The sequence below is a fragment of the Rana temporaria genome, chromosome 3 (genome assembly GCF_905171775.1).
Source record: "Rana temporaria chromosome 3, aRanTem1.1, whole genome shotgun sequence".
NCBI classification, from domain to species: domain Eukaryota; kingdom Metazoa; phylum Chordata; class Amphibia; order Anura; family Ranidae; genus Rana; species Rana temporaria.
Window position 1 is genome coordinate 422,829,202 of NC_053491.1, and position 12,272 is coordinate 422,841,473.

General features: G+C 45.7%; 1 protein-coding gene across 1 annotated transcript in view; it reads left to right on the plus strand.

Moving 5' to 3' along the window:
* The first annotated feature begins 875 nt into the window (after positions 1-875).
* The window catches only part of LOC120933158 (inositol polyphosphate-5-phosphatase A-like), a 69,161-nt gene continuing 57,764 nt past the window's right edge, over positions 876-12,272 (plus strand). Inside the window, exon 1 of the mRNA XM_040346188.1 lies at positions 876-1,214. Within this exon, the coding sequence (XP_040202122.1) occupies positions 1,158-1,214 (57 nt within the window). The 5' untranslated portion in view covers positions 876-1,157. The remainder of the gene's footprint in view (positions 1,215-12,272) is intronic.

Here is a 12,272-nt window from a genome sequence, read left to right on the forward strand (position 1 = left end):
CAGTAAGAAGTGTCAGCTGCAACCTTGTGTAATACTAGAAAGGAAGTACATGACAGTGCGAAGTGCAGGGGCTGCTGGGTGATGTGGCAGAGCCGAAATGTCTGCTCTACGAGAAATCACAATGTAATTTACTAGTGTTGGTTATTTAAAGGCAACAGAAGAGTATTGACAAGGTGACTGGAAGAAAGAAGAGCTGGAGGGATCAGTGTGGCAAGTTTTTTACTGGCTGAGCCCCGAACATTTGTCTTTTTTTCAACCTAACTATGTAAGTGTCAAACCTGCCGAGTAGGAATTCGCTCTCCTCCATGTTGTAACTTGACACTGAGTAACAGAAGAACTGTACAAGGTAACTTGAAACAGAGGAGCGAGGAAGAGCTGGGAGGTTGAGGAGGACACAAAGGAAGGGACAACACCTGAGCTACATGAAATGTGTGTGACTGGGAGGGACAGGTATGTGACAGGAGAGGTATGTACCTGGATGGGCTGAGGGCAGAGCCTGCAAGACACTCCTCGGCCAGGAAGGTGGGAGAATAAAGGAATGGCAGGAGGCGGCAAGAGATAAATAATAAAAAATCCTGGAATTTCTACACGCCTGTCAATTAGGTGGTTACCTAAGTCGCAATTACTGGGACATCCTGCCTCGGATACAAAGACCTAATGCCTCCTGAAGCCTGCGATGTGCATCATGTGTGACACTTTGCATACTATTTACCTGTGTCCTGTGGTTATAAATCTTCCAGTCTCTCACGTGTTTCTGCACCTCTGTCCTTAGTTTCCTCAGTCCCTGCTGCTCCAGTAGGGTCATTCATACTCTTTGGTCTACAGAGTTCTGGGGGTCCCGCCAATCCTAGCTGCAAATTTTGGTGCCACTATTTCTTGGTGACATTATATCTGTGTGGCCTCTAAGTCCTTGTGTCATATTGTATAGTCTGTATTTCGCACTCTTTGTCATTCATTCTCTTCTATTATTTATTCTTTGCTTTTCTCTGTATAATTCATTCTTTGTCATTTGTGCCTTGTGGTCATTGTGCCATTTGGTGCAGCCTGAGCTATTCATTCCGTATCACCTCTTCCTTGTGGTCTTCCTGCCATTCTGTGTAGCCCGACTCATTCATTCCGTGTCACCTGTACCTACCTTCCAGTGACTGATCTGAATTATGGAGAGCCTGGGGATCCTGCTCATCACTGCCAACATTGGCTCTATGTCCGATGAGGTGAGTTTTCATCCATCTTATTGTCCTTGCTAACTGTTGCTTGTTTTTGTCTTATTATTTAATCCTATGGCGTTTACACCCCATTCACACTTGTGCGACTTGTCATACGACTTTGGTGATCAAAGTCGCATGACAAGTCATACCCCATGTTTTCCAATGAGAACTTGTTTATATAAAAATGTCAAAGTAGTTCATGCACTGCTTTGGTCCGACTTTCATGCAACTTGAGGACAATTAGGTAGATTCAGTAAGAGTTAGGCCAGCTTATCAGTAGATAAGCCGACCTAACTCAGAATCTACGCCGACTTATGTTTAAGCGTATGCTCAAACAAAGATACGCTTAAACATATCTAAGATACGACGGCTTGCGCCGTCCTATCTTAGATTGCAATATTTCGGATGGCCGCTAGGTGGCGCTTCCATTGCGGTCGGCGTAGAATATGTAAATGAGTAGATACGCCGATTCACGAACGTACGCCCGGCTGCCGCAGTACATTTACGCCGTTTCCGTAAGGCATTATCAGGCCTAAAATTATTCCATCTATTAGGTGGAATAGTAATGTTAAAGTATGGCCGCCGTTCCCGCTTCGGGATTCTAAATTTTTACGTCGTTTGCGTAAGTCGTCCGCGAATAGCGATTTACGTAGTTTACGTCCACGTCTAAATCAATAGGCCCGTACGGCGTACGTAGCCGCAATGCACACTGGGAAATGTAGGCGCCCGGTGCATGCGCAGTTAAAAAAAAACGTGAATTGTGAATCATGTACTTGCCTATCTAACTTACGGCGGCGTAGCTTAAATGCCTTAAGCTACGCCGCCTTAAAGTTGCGGCAACGTACCTGAATCTACCTAAAAAGACTTCAATGGTAATCCTCAAAAGTTGCATAAAAGTCGTACCTGAAGGGTTTACATGCAACAGTGGGTCCGACTGTGCAGAAAGACAACAAGTCACATCCAAGTCGCACCCATTCAAAGTTACATCAGAGTTGCGTCAACGTTGCACCAAGACTTTGTGAATGGAGCCTTAAAGGGTCAGTCCATTCAGCACTGATACAAGGGGTTGTAAAGGTACAATTTTTTTCCCCCTAAATAGCTTCCGTTACCCTAGTGCAGTCCTCCTTCACTTACCTCATCCTTCCATTTTGCTTTTAAATGTCCTTATTTCTTCTGAGAAATCCTCACTTCCTGTTCTTCTGTCTGTAACTCCACACCGTAATGCAAGGCTTTCTCCCTGGTGTGGAGTGTCGTGCTCGCCCCTCCCTTGGAGTACAGGAGAGTCAGGATGCCCACTAACACACAGCTCCTTTCTCTATCTGCAACGTAGAGAGCCTCCTGACTCTCTTGTAGTCCAAGTGAGGGGGCGAGCATGACACTCCACACCAGGGAGAAAGCCTCACATTACTGTGTGGAGTTACAGACAGAAGAACAGGAAGTGAGGATTTCTCAGAAGAAATAAGGACATTTAAAAGCAAAATGGAAGGATGAGGTAAGTGAAGGAGGACTGCACTAAGGTAAAGGAAGCTATTTAGGAAAAATTTTTTTTTACCTTTACAACCCCTTTAATTTCTGTGAAGCTGCTCATTGCTTAAATCACCTATCCACTCACCTAATTTAAACTCTCTGAACCAGCGTTCCCAAGCCTGAAACAAAACGTTTGGAGTCGGATTTCCAGTATTGTGTTTTTTTACTGTAAAAATGATAACAGAATAAGCCCATGGTTATGGGGTTAGGTCCAGAGTACATGTTGTGTGGACCTCACACTCTTTCTCTATGGCACAGCACTGTATGCTTATCAATAGGTACCAATGCTGTCATGTGGGAGGAAGAGGACCGGGTTTCTCATATTTGAAAATACAGGGTAGGGTAGGTTTATTTTTTGTGATTCATTTATTTTTTGGGGTGTTCTAGTCATTTGTGGGTGTGATAGGTTTCATGTCACCAAAGTATGTTTGCCAAAAATATACTATGACAATTTCATTAGGACAACTAATGTACTGCCTAGGTCTATCTGCCACCAGTCACAGGATTTGTGAAGTCTGTCTATCCTTGATGTATTTATATTTTGTATGTTACTTTATGAAGAATGCATTAGGTTGAGTAAACATGTGGACTGTCAACTGTACTGAGAGATTTGTATTTACCCTCTTATTTAAGAAGTCACTAGACTTCTTAAACGTTCATTAAAGCGGGGGTTCACCCTATCAACGAAAAAAAAAAGTTTTTTTTTTCTTTTACCATAAAATCAGGCATTGTAGCGCGAGCTACAGTATGCCTGTCCCGAATTTTTTACCCCCGTACTCACCTTGTACGCGTAGATCGAAGATACCGGGGAATGGGCGTGCCTATGGAGACGGAGGATGATTGACGGCCGGCTCTGGCGCGTCACGCTTCTCCGGAAATAGCCGAAATAGGCTTGGCTCTTCACGACGCGTGCGCATAGCCTGTGCGCAGGCGCCGTGAAGAGCCGAGACCTACTCCGGCTGTCTTCGGGGAGAGTGACGTGCCAGGGCCGGCCGTCAATCATCCTCCCTCTCCATAGGCACGCCCATTCCCCGCGGGAGCCGAAATCTACGATGTCAGATTACAAGGTGAGTCCGGGGTTAAAAAAATCAGGACAGGCACACTGTAGCTCGCGCTACAATGCCTGTCTCGATGGTAAAATCGTGTCGGGGGGGGGTGAACTACCGCTTTAAACCCTTTAGGGTAGTGATCATCAACCCTGTCCTCAGGGCCCACTAACAGGCCAGGTTTGCAAGATAACTGAAATACATCACAGGTGATATCATTTGCTGCTCAGTGATTGCAGTATTCTATTTTGCATCTCCCCAAGGTAATACATAAAACCTGGCCTGTTAGTGGGCCCTGAGGACAGGGTTGATGACCACTGCTTTAGAGGACCAACTGTCCCATTAGAATCCGTCTCTCCATTTTTAAGCATCATTGTAGGACAGTTCAGCCCTCCATCCAACCATATTGCTTGGTAGGTGACCGATTATGTTGAAGCTCTGGTATCTGGCATTAGGGCACTTGGGAGACCAGTGCTGGCTCTGTTTGATTATCTGCAGTTGCATCTAAACCTACACAGCCCCATCCAATGGATTACGCAGGACTGCAGTCATTGTCGAGTGCTCTTTCACTTTTATGAATGATCAGAGCTCATACATGGCATCAATCCCAATAGCACTGATCGTTCACTCATAGAATTGAAAGATTACACAGTGCTGCGGGGCTGAATGAATGAATGAATGACTTGTATAGCACTACACAGGCGAACTGAATCGCCTCTGAGCGCTTTTTCCAGCCAGTGTCTGCTTGGCTGGTGCAGTCATTTTACCCCGTAGGATAAATGTGTGGTCCATGGGTCAGGCTGTGTATGCAGGGCCAATCCGCCCTATAGGCTCACTATGCAAGCCGCTTAGGGTCCCCACAAAGCTGCAGAGGGCACCTCAAATGACTAGGGGCCCCACCTGGTGGGAAGTCATTTTCAGCCCCTAGACCCCGCTTCTCAACTCGCTGGCTGCATTGCAAAAGAGGTAATAAGTCAGCACCCCCTGCTTCTCACTTTAATGTAAGATGTAATTTCCGACAGCAGAACACCCCCTACCCCCGCTTCTCAGCTTTAATGTCACATGTCACTGTCGGTAGCGCCCCCTCGCTTCTCAACTTTAATGTGACATGTGATTTTGCTTGGGGCCCCAGGGAGGTCAGGATGGGCACTGTGTGTATGTGTACACTTACATGCTACTTGCCCTTACATGATAGTAAAGAACAGTCATCAGTCATTGTTCTATTCAGTGTGTATAGCAGGCTGTGCTGTCTGAATGGTCCCGCAGCCTGCTAGTACCTGTGACATGTTCCAGAAGGCTGCGGAAAGGAATGGGGGTGTCATATTTCCAGTGAAATAGCATAGGTGATCTGACTAGAAGTGGGAGCGAGTACCTACCAAAACTAGGTTCCCGATCCCCCAAGAAAAAAGTTCCAAAAGAAAAAGAGGATGGGGCGAGGAGGACATAAAGCGGAAATTCTCCTTACACTTTAAGTGTATGGAGGTGTATGCCACCTCCCGGATCTTTATCTTGTTTACAATTTACTGTTTCACTGAGCTTTGATGGTGTAGCTTTTTCTATACTTGCTCTTAGATAAGAGATTCCATGCTGCTCTGCCCACCTCTCCTCTCCCCTGCCCAATCACAGACAGCATTGGATATTTTTAATGGGTTTATAATGGTGCAAAGTGTTCTGTGATTGGTAAAGGAGAGGGGGAAGCACAGGCAGCACAGCTGCAAACGACTCTATGGGTGCTGTGTAGGTCACAGGTAGTTGCAGTCCCGGAGCGTGGCAAGTATAGCGATAGTCATACTATTGTGAAAACAGTGAAACCGTAAAATGGAGGGAGGTAGCATATACCGTGTTGCACTCCTTGTGTGCCTGCAGATTTATAAAATATATATTTTTCCTGAAGTTCTTCTTTAAAGCGGAGGTCCACACAAAAATGAAACCTCCGCTGTCTCCCCCCTCCCCCCCCCCCAGTGTCACATTTGGCACCTTTCAGGGGGGAGCAAATACCTGTCCAAGACGGGTATTTGCACCCACTACCGGGCATAGACCCCCGCATTATCTGCCGCAGTCTACGCCACATCCGGCACCCCCCCCCCCGCTGTCTTCTACGAGACACACAGGTCCCAGAAGACAGCAGGGACCAGAGGCATTGCGCAGCGCGAGTCGCGCATGTGCGGTAGGGAACCAGGAAGTGAAGCCGCAAGAATTCTCTGATTCTCTTACTGAAGATGGCAGCAGCAGCATTCGACGGATGGGATGGCCTCGGGTTCCGACATCACGGGCGCGCTGGACAGGTAAGTGTCCTTATTTTAAAAGTCAGTAGCTGCAGTATTTGTAGCTGCTGACTTTAAAAAAAAATTAGACGGACCTCCGCTTTTAAGGCTGAGTATTCAGATTCATGCATAAGCCCAGTTGTGACTAACCCTCTTTGAACTGTAAATTCACCTTTGCATTGCAAAAATTTAAACATCCTTGATCTTTGAATATTTAAAGTTCAACTTCAACCTTACCCTGATACGCAAAACCTGTTGCAAACTACAACCTGCATAGGTGTCAACCAGGCCTAAATGTATGCACGGACACATTGGGGTTTATTTACTAAAGGCAAATCAACTTTGTACTACAAGTGGAAGTGCAGTCGCTGTAGATCTGAGGCGGACATGCAAGGAAAATAAAAAACAGCATTTTGGCTTGCACATGTTTGGATGATAAAATCAGCAGAGCTTCCCCTCAATTCCTATCCACCGCACAGATCTACAGCGACTGCACTTCCAAGTGCACTTGTAGTGCAAAATGGATTTGCCTGTAGTAAATCAACCCCATAGGGTGAGATTTACTAAAACTGAAGTACCCAGAATCGGGTACAGCTGTACATGGTAGCCAATCAGCTTCTAACTTCAGCTTGTTCAATTAAACTTCGACACTAAAATCTGGAAGCGGATTGGTTTCTATGCAGAACTGTGCCAGATTTTGAACGCTCCAGGTTTAGTAAATCTCCCACATAGGCTTAAGCCTAGTTCACACTAGTATGGGCCAGATTCAGTAAGAGTTAGGCCGGCGTATCAGTAGATACGCCAACCTAACTCGGAATTTGCGCTGTCCTAAGTTTAAGTGTATTCTCAGAGATACACTTAAACCTATCTAAGATACGACGGCTTGCGCCGTCCTATCTTAGGGTGCAATATTTAGGCTGACTGCTAGGTGGCGCTTCCATAGCGGTTGGCGTAGAATATGTAAATCACTAGATACGCCTATTCACGAACGTACGCCCGGCCGACGCAGTACAGATACGCCGTTTACGTAAAGCATTATCAGGCCTAAAGTTATTCCATCAAATAGCTGGAATAGTAATGTTAAGTATTGCCGCCGTTCCCGCCTCGAAATTTGAAAATTTTACGTTGTTTGCGTAAGTCGTCCGTGAATAGGGTTTTACGTCCACGTCAAAATCAAAAGGACCGTGCGGCGTACTTTGCAGCAATGCACACTGGGATATGTAGGCGGACGGCGCATGCGGCGTTCGTAAAATACGTCAATCACGTCAGGTCAAGCACCATTAACATAAAACACGCCCCCTCAGCCAAATTTGAATTAGCCGTCCTTACGCCCGCCCGATTTACACTACGCCGCCGTAACTTAGCAGGCAAGTACTTTGTGAATCATGTACTTGCCTCGCTAACTTACAGCGGCGTAGTGTAAATACTATACGCTACGCCGCCGCAACTATGCGCTCGCCATCCTGAATCTAGCTAATAGTCTTTTTTTGTTCAAACCAGCAAGTCTGGCTCTGGTCGGAGCCACTGTACTATCAATCTGATGTTACTACATTAGTCTCCCCAGGTGAACTGTTGTGTTCTGACAGGGGGACGGCCCCCCGCCAGAACACTCAGGTCAGCACTCTCAGCCGGTCAGCTGCTGGTTTTCCAGCATGCTCATCTGACAGAAGCCAGCCAAGCGGCCGGCTTCTGCTGGACCGGCTAACGTACACACGGGCCAAATTTTTACTGAACCGGCTGATGTCTCCTGACATTCAGGCCCATGTGTACTAGGCATAACATGTAGCAGCTTTTACAGGCCGAAAAAAGCCCAAATGGCCCTAGGAGCAGCAGAAAAAAAACGCCCATTATGCAACTAAAAATGTGATTATAGGGCCAGATCCTCAAAAGGGATACGCCGGCGTATCTACTGATACGCCGTCGTATCCCTGTTTCTATCTTTGGAACTGATCCACAGAATCAGTTTCCAAAAGATAGGGAGAAGATCCGACATGTGTAAAGGACTTACACTGCCGGATGTTAGGATGCAGTACCGCATCCGCCGCTGGGGGCATTTTGAGTCGAAATGCCGCTTCGGGTATGCAAATTAGCACTTACGGAGATCCACAAAGCTTTTACGCTTCGTTTTTTCTCCGTAAGTATTAAGTTGCATGTGTAAAATTAGGGCTGCTTTTACAAAGTGTAAACTGTTTACACCTTGTAAAAGTAGACCCTTCTTACCCGCGACGCTGTTATTTTTATTTTTTTTTATTTTTTTCCCCGCCGTATCTTTTTTTTTTTCCCGACGCAACTTTTTTTACCCGGCGCGATTCACAAAACTCGGCGTAACGTAAAGCCGCGCTATGCACGTCGGGAAAATGACGTCGTGAGCATGCGCAGTACGTCCGGCGCGGGAGCGCGCCTAATTTAAATGGGACTCGCCCCATGAAAATAGGAACGCCTTGCGCCGGACGGATTTAAGTTACACAGCCGAAAATTTCTAGGTAAGTGCTTTGTGGTACGGGCACTTAGGTAGAAATTTTGCGGCAGTGTAACTTAAATCAGAATATTTAAGTTACGGCGGCTCTTTGTGGATCTGGCCCATAGTTCCTAATTCCTAAGGCTGGATTCACACCTAGGCATTTTTGGTGCTTTTTGCATTCTGCAGATTTGAAATACAGAACGTGTTCCATAGGAAACCATGTAAAATGGACTGTAGTGCAAATCTGCAAATGCAGAAAGCACTAAAATTGCATAGGTGTGAATCCAGCCTTAGGCCTGATTTCCACTTGTGCAGTTTGCATATTGCAGGTGCACTTTGCGTTTTTCAATACACATCTTTAAACCATTGAAATCTATGGGACTAAAAAAAAAAAAAAAAAAAAAACCCTGGCTCTTTCTATAAAATGCACAAATGTGAACTACATCCATAGGAAACCCTGTTAAATGTAATGTAGTGTGTTTCTGCAAAACTGAAAATGCATAGGCGTGAACCAGGCCTAAACGAGAACCTGAGTTATGATAAATAAACTACAGAACCCTCCTGAAAGTGCTATCTGCCTGGCTGTCATAGTGATTCAATGGATGCAATTCTTTTCAAGTCCTGACCAGAAATTCAAATTAGTATATGCAGGGCCGCTGATAGCCCAGTACAACTGGCCCTGTTGTAGCGGGCCCGGCCAGCAGGGGGGCCCGGGCAAGTACTAATTAATGTAGAAAAAAAACTGTACAGCCCTGACCTAACATCATAATCCACCACAGCCCCGGCTCCACCAGCAATGCCTGCATGCCACCACGACCAATATGGCATTGGCCGCATGGGTGACGCTGTCTGCAGGTAGCACATGCGTTATGGCCCATAACACATGTGCTGCCTGCAGAGACAGTGCCGCCAATGCCGTAATGTGCTGCAGACAGTGCCACCCATGACGCTAATGCCATAGCGCATGTGCTGCATGCAGAGACAGTGCCACCCATGCTGCCAATAGCATAATGCCATTGGCGGCACTGTCTGCAGCACAATATGGCATTGGCTGCATGGGTGCCACTGTCTGCAGGTAGCACATGCGTTATGGCCCATAACACATGTGCTGCCTGCAGAGACAGTGCCGCCAATCCCATAATGTGCTGCAGAAAGAGTTTTAAGGTGGGACCAGGGGTGGGGCTAAAGGAGGGACCAGGGGCGGGACCAGTGGTGGAGCTGAAGGGGGCCCCGTCAGGTAGGCTGTACGGGGCCCCATGATTTCTATCAGCGGCATTGAGTATATGGATCAGGAGTTCTAGCTGCAGTCTGGTTTCACTTGCGGCATACTTCCATGGTTCCTGCCTAGAAATGACTGAAGCCAAGGCCAAAGTCAGGCTATTGCCATTTTTGAGAGGGAGGTTAGCATTGGCGATTGCCATATTTTTTCAGTACAGATTTCCTAAAATAAATCTAAAAACTCCACATTTTCTTGTAAATAAACTGGAAGTAAAGCTCTAGCTATAAAAAAATGTCTAGTAAAGTAGGCTGGGATTTGAAGATCCTCTGCAGGTGTTTGGACCAAGCTTGGCTATGCATGTGCTTTAATCCATGCTGCTCCCACCTGCCATCTCTCCTGCTCACCCTCCCTCCACTTCCCATGTATATCCATGTGCTATTGCACTCATTTGCATCCCCAGCTGCCTTGGAAATAGTCAAATGTTAATCCTGATTTGCAGTTTTTTAACCACAAAGCACCATAAACCATAAACACCTTGTTAACCTTTCCTGTCCCACATTTGCATAGTGCTTCTCTAACATACAAACTAAGCTTCATGTTTATCTTTAGGCACAACTCCACCCAACCTGGAATACTGTATTGCAAACCAGTACATTCGTACTTACCAATTTAAAGCCTAACTCCAACCAGTGGGATTATAATCTTAATATCGAGGTACAGGTGCATCAAAAAAATTTAGAATATCATAAAAAAAGTAAATTTATTTCAATAATTACATTTAGTAAAACTCATATATTATATAGATTCATTACACAAAGATATATTTCAAGCATTTATTTCTTTTATTTTTGATGAATATGGCTTACAGCTAGTAAAAACCCAAAATACGGTATCTCAGAAAATGTTTATATTGTGAAAATGTTCAATATTGTAGACTGGGGCCAGATTCAGGTACAAATGCGGCGGCGTAACGTATCGTCTTTACGTTACACCGCCGCAAGTTTTCAGCGCAAGTGCCTGATTCACCAAGCACTTGCGTGTAAACTTTCGGCGGCGTAGCGTAAAGCCGTCCGGCGCAAGCCCGCCTAATTCAAATGGGGCGTGTACCATTTAAATTAGGCGCGTTCCAGCGCCAAACGTTCTGCGCATGCTCCGTATGGAAATTTCCCGCCGTGCTTTGCGCGAAATTACGGCGCCCCGACGTGTTTGTGAATGGCGACGTGCATAACATACTTACGCAAAAAAAAAAAAATTTAAATTCGACGCGGGAACGACGGCCATACTTTAACATGGCTGCTCTAAAGTTAAGCCATGAAAAAACAGGCTTAACTTTGCGACGGGAAAAAAGACTTGCGACAACGTAACGCACGTGAGTAGCTTCGTGGATCGCCGTAAAAGCTAATTTGCATACCCGACGCTGGAAAACGACGCAAACTCCACCCAGCGACGGCCGAAGTATTGCAGCCTAAGATCCGAAGGTGTACGAAGCCATAAGCCTGTCGGATCTTAGCCAAATGCCGTCGTATCTTGTTTGTGAATCACAAATTAAGATACGACGCGGCAAATTTGAAAATACGCCGGAGTATCAGTACATACTCCGGCATATTTCTTCTGTGAATCTGGCCCATGGTGTCACATTCTAATCAGCTAATTTACTTAACACACCTGTAAAGGTTTCCTGAGCCTTTAACCACTTAAGGACCGCCTCCTGCACATATACGTCGGCAGAATGGCACGCCTGGGCACAAGCACGTGCAGGTACGTCCTCTTTAAGTGCCCAGCTGTGGGTCGCAGGCCCGCTCCTCGGTCCGAAGCTCCGTGACCGTGGGACCCACGGACCCGATCGCTGCTAGAGTCCCGCGATCGGTCCCCGGAGCTGAAGAACGGGGAGAGCTGTGTGTAAACACAGCTTCCCCGTTCTTCACTGTGGCGCCGTCATTGATCGTGTGTTCCCTTTTATAGGGAAACACAATCAATGACGTCACACCTACAGCCACACACCCCTACAGTTAGAAACACAAATGAGGTCACACTTAACCCCTTGTGGTTAACTCCCAAACTGCAATTGTCATTTTCACAGTAAACAATGCATTTTTAATGCATTTTTTGCTGTGAAAATGACAATGGTCCCAAAAATGTGTCAAAATTGTCCAAAGTGTCCGCCATAATGTCGCAATCACGAAAAAATAAACGCTGATCGCCGCCATTAGTAGTAAAAAAATAAATAAATAAAAATGCAATAAAACTATCCCCTATTTTGTAAACGCTATAAATTTTGCGCAAACCAATCGATAAACGATTATTGCTATTTTTTTTACCAAAAATAGGTAGAAGAATACGTATCGGCCTAAACTGAGGGAAAAAAAATGTTTTATGTATTTTTGGGGGATATTTATTATAGCAATTTTTTTCAAAATTGTCGCTATATTTTTGTTTATAACGCAAAAAATAAAAACCGCAGAGGTGATCAAATACCACCAAAAGAAAGCTCTATTTGTGGGAAAAAAAGGGTGCCAATTTTGTTGGGGAATCACGTCGCACGACCGC